Source organism: Odontomachus brunneus, unplaced genomic scaffold (genome assembly GCF_010583005.1).
Source record: "Odontomachus brunneus isolate Ranch 3 - 2012 unplaced genomic scaffold, Obru_v1 Obru_scaffold_009, whole genome shotgun sequence".
NCBI lineage: Eukaryota > Metazoa > Arthropoda > Insecta > Hymenoptera > Formicidae > Odontomachus > Odontomachus brunneus.
The window spans coordinates 1,827,574-1,840,169 of record NW_022639459.1 but is presented as its reverse complement, the minus strand read 5'-3'; the positions used below and the strand labels follow the sequence as shown (position 1 = coordinate 1,840,169).

Below are 12,596 nucleotides of genomic sequence, written 5' to 3'. Positions count from 1 at the left end.
CTCTCTCTCTCTCTCTCTCTCTCTCTCTCTCTCTCTCTCTCTCTCTCTCTCTCTCTCTCTCTCTGCTTCTTTCTAGACAAAGGAAGAACGATCGATTCGTATGCTTTGATATGAATCATATCTGAAAATACAAATAGACCGACGTCAATTTCCGCACAAGCTCTGAAATCGCATTGAAACACGTAAAACTTTTACTTCAGACTTAATTAATTCAAAGAGTAGCAATATCCAATGAACAGAGTTCAAATCGATCTTTACAACTTTGTATCTTCTCTTTCTTTCTTTCCAGACAAAGGAAGAACGATCGATTCGTATGCTTTGATATAAATCATAACTGAAAATACAAATAAACCAATACTAATTTCTGCACAAGCTCTAATATCATATCAGAAGAATATATAAAACCTGTACTTTAGATTTATTATTAATTTTAATCATAATGATTGTCACTTGAAATTTTTTTCATATGAGACACTCAGATTTGTATCCAGAATCAGATTTTTCAATTGAATTTGATGATATATGTGATATCTATATCTGTAATCACAATTCAATCGAAAAATTCTTATCTGAATCTGTATTTCAAATCTGAGTGTCTTATTTGAGATAATCCTGGTAGAAATTTAATGGAGTTTAATTTTTCGAGCAGTTACTAAACAGTTATGTTAACTTTTGTCCAGTAACTAGTGAGCAAAACTACTTAGGATTCCAATCAAGATGTAACACTTTTCCTGCAGTTTCTGTGCACGGAAGATTCTCAAGATCTGAATCCATTTACTCAGCGAAAACAGAATAGAAAATAGACAAAAGACTATTCAACTGATTAGTAATCAAGTGTACTGCTCATAAAGTGCGCAGGTTTGCCCTAGTAGTATTTCGTTTTTGTGAATACTTTCTAATTGAAAAATTTTCATGTTAATGAAGATCAGAGCGTAGGAAATCTTTGCGTAAAGCGAGGTCTACAATGAGAATTTAAGTCATAAAACTTAAGCTTTAAACCTGAAACCTTAAGAAATTGACCAATCACTACCAGTTATTTTCCTTATATTTGACTGTGATTGATCAATTTCTTGCAGCTTCAGGCTTAAAACTCCTGGCTCCTCGCATTGTCTATCTCTTTTTAATGACGTCAGAAGCGAGAAAATGCATGCTAAAAATTCTTGCGAAATACGTTGAAATAAAAAGATAGGGTAAATTCGGATAAGATAGCCATACTTTTTTAAAATGCAAGAAAAATATATTTCTTATTGTTATTTCTTAATAGCGTTTGGCACATTACTTCACTGAAGCCTACAATACATAATACTATCAAAGTTAAAAGGAAAATTCTTTAGTGAAATTATTTATTACAAAAATATCAAAACATGAGCATTGGCCATCTTATCTAAATGTTTAAGACAAGATGGCCATAAGGAATAGATAACCCATACATATTTTATGTTCAAGATTCTGCACCTATTATTTTATAAAATAATGAAAAAAACATAATTTGACATATTCATTTTAGTATAGGATATTTAATATATATTATTTCTGAAAAATATAATATACATATAAAACAGAAACCTCTATTACAAAACTTAAATTCTAAATCCAATTTTTGATCAAAACATATTGCACATAAGATTTAATTACTGTAATATTGAAAATAATTTCTGAAATGTAACGACTTTTGTTTTATAAATGTTAAAATGATAGTGGGCCATCTTATCCAAATGAAGGACGGTTATAATAGTACTTATAAACGAATAGTGAAATTGAAAATAAAAATGCATGTTATATTACAATTTACATACTTTATGTATCTATTATGTAACGTTGATTGCGACAGCTTAACTGTAATTTATTCGACGTTACAGCAAGTTTTAGTGAATACATGAGAAATTTTACAGGTAGTCGAAAATAAAAATATAGTATAATATTCATAATTTTGCTATTTCGAAAAATGTATGCACATACACTACGATAAATATCGATTATCTTTGTAACTGATTACACAAATGCAATGTTTTGCAATTATTAGAGCCTATAGCCATCTTTCCAATATGGCCATCATATTCGAGTTTATTCTATACTCATAAAGTAATATTTGCAATCGATTCAACACATTTGTAAGATATTCCGTGCACTTCTTTTTGTTCTAACAATCAATAATTTATCGTAAATTAATGTGACATAATTCATCTTCTTAACTTATTTCTTTGCCTATTTCTATTCAGGTTAATTTACAATAAATTATTGATTGTTGGAGAAAAAGAGGGAGTACACGGAATATCTTATAAATTTGTTCAATCGATTGCAAACGTTATATATTTTTATTTCGCAAGAATTTTTAGCATGCATTTTCTCGCTTCTGACGTCATTAAAAAGAGATAGACAATGCGAGGAACCAGGAGTCTTAAAGTTTAAGTTTTATGGCTTAAGTTCTCGTTGTAAATCCCATTTAACATATATGTTCACTTTTTACACGACATTTTTCATAATCATCAAATGACACATATCCTTTTATCTATTCTTATAGTTGTGTTATTTCATTAGGTTCTGAGTCTGAATTATCATAATAGATTTCATTCATATCATTATCCACTATATACGCACTACATCGGAATAATCTGATGTTTTCATTGAAATGAAATACTACATATATTAACATATATGCTGTCTTTTGCTCCCTTTCATTTCTAACCTTGGTTGTCATTTCTGTCACAGAGCTTAATATTATCAAATGCTCTGTTTCCTCCAATTTCCTTTCTCTTACTCCGTGATTTCCTACACGTTCACTCATCATTGTTCGCGCAATTTTGAATTCTCTCTTAACAATATATTTTAATACGTGCATGTAAAACTGAATTAATATTAGCGATACTGTGTTTTGAAACAAGTCGGCCCACATATTGTACGGTAAACTGCTTCAATCAACAAGCAAAGCTTTACCAAGTTCTTGTTCAATTTCTACGCAGTATTTTTACAACTAATGAGAACGCATTAGAGAAGAGGTCTGTTCTTTTTAGCTGAACTATCTGAACTGGTGCAGTCTGGTGCGATAAGTCAGAGTGAGACAGATATATTTCCTAACTTTCTGCGGCAGTCTATATCAGTTCAGGCAGTTCAGCTAAAAAGAACAGATCCACGATCTGTCTAATGAATAGAGTTGAAGTGGACCTTTACAATTTCACGTTTCTCTGTGAACAAAGGAAGAAGGATCGATTCGCACGTTTTGATATGAATCACACCCGAAAATACAAACAGACCGACGCCAATGTTCACACAAGCGCTGAGATCGCGACGCGTCAAAAACTTCTTACGTCGAGAAACACACGAAATGTCCTGCGTACGGATATTAACGGAAATAAAAACATCAAAGGATCCGCGTATTTTTCGGCCACGGTAAACAGGTGCGATCCACACGCAAGAGACGTGAGCACGTGTGCGCAACGATTCTGCTAGCTGCGGGCTATGTTGCGTAAGGGGGCCCGTCATCATCATTGATATCACACGGGCCTCTCACGTCGGTCGTATAATAACGGTGCCGCGACGCAACGCGACGCGACGCACCATGTCCGTGTTTTAAACTTCGTCTGTCTTTTTCCGTCAGGTACTCCTATCGTAAAATGAGTCGTGCCATTGAAAACAAATCAAAGAGGATTAGACGGAGACGAGCCACGGTGAAACTGATAGTAGGGGCTGTTGAATCGATACTATATACCACACGATCTTCCTGGGTCTTCTGTTTAGCACACTGTTTGTAAATCCGCCTGATAATTCTCCACGACGACACACCAGTGCAAAATATTGCAACTTCCCTCTCAGACGCAACGTTTATTCCTCGCTGCTGTTTCATCAGCGACGTGCTCCAAAGAGAGACAACAGAGAGGACCTGACCTTGATCCATGTAGTCCCACGCTCATATATCTCGTCTCCTCGATCGTAAGCGACGAACAGAAATCTTGGAGTCTTAGGTCCGTATTAATGGTCATTACTTGAAACTCGTCTCAAGTGAGATACTCAGATTTCAATTCAGGATTGGATGAGAGTGTTCAGTTGAATCGCAATTACAGATACAAATGTCATATTTATCGTAATTCGACTGAAAACCTTGGATCTGACTCTGAATAAAAATCGGGCTCTCTCATCCGAGATAGGTTTCAAGTGACAATTATTAATACAGGCTTCAGAATTGCAGGTACAAGTAATTCTCCCGAAAAATGGGACAGATCTCCCTGAGAGTATCGGGGTACTTTCTACTTGGCTGTTTTTCTGTTTGTTTTCTAGCGTTGCTCAGAGTGCGAGCGTACATTGTGAGCCGTAGATTGATTATACGGTACTCCTGAACTTCTCCGCAACGAAGAAGAAGTAGAATTGTTGCTGGAAGGATACACGATTATCCGACTCCATCATCCGTCCGTCCCTGATCCCTCTCTCTATTTTAAGACGAGGGCTCGAGGAGACTCGCGCGAATACTCGCGAGAGAGAGCTCGAGGGACTCGGCGGCTCTCGCCGAGTGAGCGAAGCAGCGAACGTCGTCCACGATCGCTTTCATTCAGTTTGCGGAGCGACTCGTCTCGTTATCGTCGTGCGATAAGCGCGCTCACGAAGGAGAGAGTCGCAGCGCGCGCGACTCCGAGAAGATGGGAATATCACTGACTTAGAACGACACAGTTGATCATTGTGCGTCGCGGCTCGTACACGGAATATTCTGCGCCGAGGTACACCCCGAACGGGAATTATCGGCCTCATCGACACCGCGATTACGCGAGCGATTACGCGCTAACGAGACGCGTCCTTCGTCCTTCGTCTGCTCGAAAAATCATTGTGGTCGAGCATTCGTTGTTCCCGTACAATGCGCCTGCACGTAACATCCTCTATCTTGCCGTCGGCCCATCGGCACTCAAGGACCCTCCGGTGTATTGCCGTTTGTTTGACGAGCGAAATTATCGAGTGTCACCGTGTTATCGTGTGTCGACGAGAAAGAGAGAGAGGCGCATAGGCGAGGGACTTAAATGAAGCCACTTGTGCCGAATATCTCAACCCTTTAACATTAATTACCGTCAATTCGCACCGAAGCACCATTCACAGCCGCGCTACTGTGTCTTTCACCGAGTTGGCATTTCCGGACTGTTTGGCAATACGTATCGAGAGTGTATCGCGCGGATTTATCGAAAGGAAAGCGAGTTGTCTATGTCTGTGAGTGAGTGTGTGTGTATATTTGTGCGTTCTAATGGTTGGCAGAATTTCAAACGGCGACACACGCGCGCTGCAGACACGCTCTGCGCGTTATTTTCGCGTATTAGGTACGAATTTGTTTGTGTGTACATGTACATAGGCGTATTTTTATCGCTGATTTAACGCGATAACCATGCAGTATTTTCAAGGAAGGATTCGCTACTGATATATCCATGCCAAAGAGTCACTCACTACACTGCTACTACACACAAAACAATACATATACATTCAAGTAAATATTTGCTTGCTTCAGGTATTTCTCATAACATTATACTGGGTGTCTAATGTTTAATGTTCCATACCTCGTCCATAGATTTGGTCAAACTGAACATGAAATTCCTCTATCATTTAGCCAACAACCACGTAAGATTTGAGTTACTAATCAAAGAAAAATGATTGATCGCGTGTGATGCATCAAATGAGTTCTGACAATGACGACTGTCGTCGTGTGCTTGTAAATTAGATCTGAATAGATTCTTAGTTATTAATTAAAACAATATTAATGCATTATCGCGCGCGATCATTCACTAATCTTCCTTAATTAATAACTTAAACACCCGCATGGTTATATTTAGAAAATGATGGAGGAATTTGGTCTTCAGCTTGACCTAATTTACAAGCACACGATAGATATAGGACTTTAGCGTCAGATAGCCGATACATTCACAAATCTATCACAAGTTCATTAAGAGCATCAAGTTTGTTATACAAAATACATTCTGAATCTGAGTAAGTTTAGTATTTTAATGAAGAATATTAAAACAAAAATTCAGTTTGCTTACTACGTAGAGTCGAATCAACTCTATGATAAAATTTTATAATATTCTTGTAAAGAGAATAAGTTCTTTTGTTTGAGTTACGACAATGAGATGTCCCAAAATTCGTGATGAGTATATTTTAAGACCTATTAAAGTAATATTCTTTCTTGAAGATAACTATTAACTGAAGAGAGAAGTAAAGTAAACTGAGTAATCGCTTTTCTTATCAATGGGATGGTATTTTTCTATGTATTAGCTTCTGTGTATCTATTATTTGTGATATCAAGTGACGAATAATGGTTCGATTGTTCACCAAACTACATTTTTACAAGCGCGCGAGTATATTTCCACAATTCTCTAATTGCCAGTATCTCCAAATCCAGTTGTTTAAAAATATCCCCAGCGGTATTGATTTAGAGCGGCGATACGTTAGCGAAAATAGGACATAATGTGAGAACGCACACAAAAGGAAACTTGACCACAAAAGCACGTCGGGCAAAGGATTTTATTTTGCACCACGTAATCCCACAGTTATTTGTCGCCTCTCTTTTTGCGCGTATTGCAGCGGAAGTGACGCGCGCGTGTGGCTTTTGCGACACCGCGGTAATAATCGGAAACCCAAGTGAGATTCGATAATCGAGATGAAATTAATCTCGCTGGCAAACTATACTTGTTAATTAGCCGTTGTTTGTAGACGATCGTCGTCCTCTTCGTGATTCAAAAAAAGTAGCGCATCGTATCGGAATAGGTTTTTAATTGCGCCATTGCAGCATTTGCGGCCGTTCTGTAATATTACTCGCTGCAGTGTTTAACGCGTCGAAGCGTGGGCCGATGATGTTGCGAGGGAAGCGCACCGTGAAAAGGTGAAAAGCGACGCCATAGAACAAGGATGCAGTTTGTATGTGTATGCGTGTGTGTGTGTGTGTGTGTGCATGCGCGTGTGTGGCCGTTGTGAGTACGCGTTGCGTGTCCGATGCACCGGTACTTGGCGTAAGGAAAGCCGAGCGGTGAACGACCGGTGACACAGATCCGAGTGCGAACGTTAAACAAGCAATAGTCGCCTATGTAGCTCGGTGTCCCATTTTCCTATCAATAACGACAGGCGATAAGAGTCATAATTGCGTGGGGAAATGCGAATGCACAGCAGCTGCCGAAACGTCTGATTAAACGAAAGAATGTTGTGTCGCGCCTGGTTGTCTACACGCACATGATTCCTGGTAGGGCTCTGCAACTTTATTGATCGCACACCGGCTAAGGTGCCCGCACCTCGTATCGGATTCGGGGGAAACGAGTGTAAATGCCGCGTGTATCAAAACTGTGGCCGGCGTGTCGCTATCGTTTTGTCCGGCTCGTCCGAGTTCTTTCAACTTTTTGCTCGATCATTTTCGCCGAATCTACATTCTCTCTCATTGGTGCGTTTCAGTTGCCGGTACTTGAACGAGGCTCGAAGATGGCAGACACGAGCCAACAAGCATTAAGTGAGCCGCATACGAATGGAGTAATGGACGGTTTAACGGAAGAGGAAAAAAGCAAGATGAGACCAGCCGATATCGATGCGGTAAGTCCTTATTCGTTCAATATATTCTTGCAGATACATTAGGCAAACATAAATCTTATTATATTTTTAATAATAGAAATCTGGTGAAGATTGATATTCAATGACGATCTATTCAACATTTAGCAGTTCTTGTGGAAAATATTGAAATATTTGTTACTTCAGATTGCATGCTAAGAGGAAACTCGATTTACATCTCCTGTTCCTTAACCACGCATATTCATTCCCTGTATCTCTATACTTAAATAGCTAATATACTTTTTAAATAGCTAAAATAACTATTAATACTCATTTCCTGAGTTTACTTGTATAATATACCATCTACAATTTACATCACCTTTCTCCTAAAGAAAAATTCCTCTCAAACACATCTCAAATTTAACTCTTACTCTTGTTGTCTCCACAATTCTCATCTTTTTTTACACTACTTTATTCACCTCATCTTGATTTTCCCTTTTACCTCTGAAAATATTGGGAGTGAACAACTCAATAAAACTGCAAGTGTATTGAATAAGAGGATCTGATCCGTAGGATATGAGAGAGATGGAAAGGAGAAAGAGGGTCGAGATGATGATGAATTCACGAATCTTCCGAGAAGAACTGGAACGCATAATCGAGACCCAGATGAAGGACGGTGCTGGACCCTCCGGTCTTTTACAACAGATCTCCGACATGATGGGTGCACAGGGAGCCCGTTTCAACGGCAATGTGTTCAAAAGTTAGTAATTACTTCCGCTTCACTCAATATTACTTCGGAAACATCTTTCTTCTTCATTTTTTACTTGAACAATGCCTCAACGACAACATGTTCAAGTGTTAGCATTTAAAATCACCTCGTTAATATCTCCCTTCTCTTTCTTTGTCTCACAATGTTTTCGAATACATAGATTCAAATTGCGTCTTACCCATCAACGACATCCGCGGCGTAGAAAGCATGGGATACGCCAAGGGCGAGAAATTGCTACGATGCAAATTAGCGGCGGTCTTCAGATTACTCGACTTATATGGATGGACCCAAGGTGTCGGCGGACAAATCACTGCCCGTCTCAATCAGGATCAAGAGCACTTTTTGGTGAATCCTTATGGGTTGCTCTATCATGAAGTTACTGCTTCGAGTTTGATAAAGGTGGACATGCAAGGTGCGGTTGTCGAACAAGGAACGACCAACTTCGGCGTACACGTCACGGGTTTCCAATTGCACTCGACGATACACGCTGCCAGGCCTGATATCAAGTGCATTATTCATATTACTACTCCGTCCGTTACCGCTGTGAGTAAATGTTTTGTCTCTCATTCCTCCATTCTCTGATAATGTCTATCTCATGTGTCGATATCTTTTACAGATGTTTTAGCATCTAATCAGTTTTTTTATACATCTAATCAATTAGATTAATTAATGACATAAAAGTCTTTCTAATAACGATTAAAAATGTTAGAAACCTTTGTGTAATTAATTTACAAGAACCATCTTGTTAGCAATTTTAGCCATCATTATCTTCTGATCTTTCGCTATCAAACTCTTGATTGATAACGTCAGAAGCGAGAAAACACGTGGCCAGAATTCATGCAAAATACATTGAAATAAAAAAGTACGATAAACAGAATAATATCAAATAGCATTTGCATCTTTTGATGCAGTTATTTATTGACTGTTAGAGCAAAAAGAAAAGAACTACTTTACAAATTCGCTCGATCGATTATAAGTGTTATTTTGTGAACATATTATTTTATTTCGATGTATTTTGCAAGAATTTTAAACGTGTATTTCCTCGCTACTGACATCATAAATTAAAATGGCCACGACGAGGAATGATTAATGGTCTCTTTTGGTTTAAGTCAATGGCTAAAATTTATTCGTTTTGCTGGAAAAAGATTGTAATTGCTGACACGTTTCTTTTGTGCGCAGATCTCCTCTTTGAAATGCGGATTGCTACCGATCGGTCAGGAGAGCATAGTAATAGGCGAAGTGAGCAGTCATCAATACATAGGAGGTTCAGTCGAGCCAGAAGAACGTGAAAAGATCGCTCGAAACCTCGGACCGATCAATAAGGTTATGCTCCTGACGAATCGCGGTGCTCTTTGCTGCGGGGAAACAGTGGAAGAGGCATTCTTTAACGTTTACAATACCGTAGTTGCATGCGAGACGCAACTGAAGCTAATGCCCGCGGGTGTTGACAATCTAAACCTTATCAGCGAGGAATCGAAGAAAGCTATATTCGAAGCCTCGAGGAAGCCACCGAGTCCTCAGCAGCAAAGCACAGCGGTGGAGTCCTCCGCCCTCGCTGAAAAACTGGAGAAACGTTGGAGAATTGGTGGCGCTGAATTTGAAGCTCTCATGAGAATGCTTGACAATGCTGTAAGTTTGACCTGCAAGATCGTTTGACCGCCACACCATGACTGTAATATTCATCGAAATATAACGTTTTCGTGTCGTATTTTTTAGGGATTCCGTACAGGCTATATATATAGAAACCCACTTGTAAAGGGAGAGCCACCAAGACCGCGAAACGACGTCGAAGTTCCACCGGCTGTATCATCTTTAGGATACTTGCTCGAAGAAGAAGAATTATACAAGCAAGGGTAAGTTTCTGTTGTCTTTTTCGATTCGCTCGTATTTTGTTTTAACACCACCAAAGTAGTTAACGTCGCACGCTCAGCCAATTTCTTTCCTTTTTTTCGAGCAGGCTGTGGAAGGGCGGACGTAAAGGCACTGACCGATCCCGTTGGTTAAATTCGCCAAATGTTTACCAAAAGGTCGAGATCCTGGAAACTGGAACACCCGATCCTAAAAAGATCACCAAGGTAGAAGTCATTACTTTTGAGAATAAGAACGACTAATTATCTACTCATTCCGCGCAACTTTGCGCTACAATCTACATACATATAAGCAAGCCTATTTAATATATTTCTTATTTGACATTTAATTGTAATCGCGTATTGTGGCTGCTAGTCGGACTACGAATTGCGTAATCATGATGGCGGAAGGCTTTATGCAAATTAAATGTTTATTTGGATTATATATTCGCGATGTCGATATTGCTTATCAGACATAGTAAATTGATCTTGATCTTGACCTTAAAACGGTATATGTAACGGTATGTGATATGCAAATCGAAACATTTGCATTTAAAAAAGTTTAGTTGAACTCACGATATGTATCATTTAATGTTACTACAATGTACGCTCAGTATAACTGCATATGTATTTATATGTATTTATATGAGTATTGAGACTTTCATATGAATTAACTGACAAAATTCCTTTCTTTTATTTTTTAATTTCTTTTTTTTTTTTTATTTTTATCTATCACTCGGCAGTGAACAGTTTTATTTTACCAAAAACGGTGCTGATGTATTTCTAACGATGATTAGAATGACGACGCATATCTATATGGCCGTAAATAGATAGTATATTCTCGTACGCTATGCGACACACATATTACTTGGCACTGGTTATCTCGTTTTCAAGCAATAGACAGTTGCAACCTTATCACGCTAATTACGTAATCTGACCTGCTTTTATCACGTTTCAAATCAGCTTGATTTTATTAACGGATATACAAGCAGACACGTACATACATCGTGCTGGTTAATCACGATTGCGTACACGAATTCGGTGCATTCCACAACTCGTGCCATTAGCTCCGAATTAATTGCTGACACATGAGAAATGATATTTTATATTACATATGTTTTAATCAGAGCAGTCATCTCACACTGAGTAAACAACGTATTAGATATTAACGTTAGTTATAATATATTGACATATATTTCGCACTATAGCGATATAGACTCTTTTGAAGCTGCTGATATTTCGTACTAGGCGTAATTCTTGTTACCACAGAGCTTGATCGATATTACTCGACAAATGCTTACTCTAATGCATATACTATATAATGTAAGGATCAATAGAAAGTTGCAAAAAACGAAAGAAAAATTACGACGCTTTAAACTGTGTGTGTTATGACCAATATATGTATACATGTGTGCATGCGCGCGTATGTGATTTATATATATACATGTATATGGACATTGGTCAGTTCTTGACATTATATTAACGAAAGGAAAGTAACCCATAAGAAAAGCAATTTCTATCGCACAAATTCTCATTGACACATGTGCGCTAAATGAATATTCCGCGTTGTGAAATGTATTGACCAAAGCGTGCTATTGTCGGTGATTCCTCAACCAGTATATCAAAATAATAACGAATAAGACACGTTAAAATTTTACAGAATAACGAATAATATCAAATCTTGCACTTTAATCTGTTGGCAATTGAAAAGTATTTTATGGGCTGGCAATGCAACACCTGAACTTTCTTCGTTGTACATCTGTTTCTATTTCAACGAAGTTTCTGACTGAAGAAATCATTCATTACTCATGAAACGGTAGAGGAACGCTTAATAAATGCTTAGCAAGTGGAAAGATAATCTCGTTAGAGATGAGACTAACAAAAGTGCAGAACGAAGGTGGTTAAGACATTTCCATAAGTACACCAGACATTATCGTGTTGAATTCCAGTCAATCGTTAGTACGTACGTTTACATATAAGATATTAACGACTGTTCTTCTGTAGCCTCTTGATGTTTAAATAAAGTTATACGTACTGTTTAAAAAGGATGATTATTAACTTCAATGAAACTTTTTAATGGCGTCTCAAATATATACTATTCACAGTGTAGAGATACACTGCTATGCTGATGAATTTTGTGCTTTTCATAATATATTGTGGAGTTGTGTGTATGTTGTCGTCTATAATATATCTATTGACGTTAATAACACGAGATTTTGTCCATCTATCCTATTCGCACACAGACTTAACTTTCATCAAAGTAATATCAATGTACAATTTTGATAAAGCTAATACGATAGGATGTTGGTTGAAATTTCAATAGCATGTATAAGGTGAAAGTATATAATATAATATTTAAAATATTACACATAATTTTAATTAATTTTAATTAATGGATGTTCATTTTCTATGCCACTTTTGCCACAATATATATATATATATATATATATATATATATATATATATATATATATATATATATATAT

General features: G+C 37.6%; 1 protein-coding gene across 12 annotated transcripts in view; it reads left to right on the top strand.

The window, feature by feature from the left end:
- LOC116840397 (protein hu-li tai shao) overlaps positions 1–12,596 on the top strand; it is a 27,392-nt gene that overhangs the window by 2,725 nt on the left and 12,071 nt on the right. For 10 of the 12 annotated variants that reach the window (XR_004377342.1, XR_004377341.1, XM_032807057.1 and 7 more), the window contains exons 2-7: positions 7,405–7,539; positions 8,068–8,254; positions 8,424–8,806; positions 9,443–9,892; positions 9,980–10,116; positions 10,221–10,338. Coding sequence is in view for 10 of the 12 variants with exons in the window: in XM_032807057.1 (XP_032662948.1) it covers positions 7,432–7,539; positions 8,068–8,254; positions 8,424–8,806; positions 9,443–9,892; positions 9,980–10,116; positions 10,221–10,338 (1,383 nt within the window). In the remaining 2 variants the exon portion in view is untranslated. Of the gene's footprint in view, positions 1–2,513; positions 4,707–4,749; positions 5,292–7,404; positions 7,540–8,067; positions 8,255–8,423; positions 8,807–9,442; positions 9,893–9,979; positions 10,117–10,220; positions 10,339–12,596 lie in introns of those variants that run through there. The other 2 variants (XM_032807048.1, XM_032807050.1) reach the window with 2 other exon arrangements.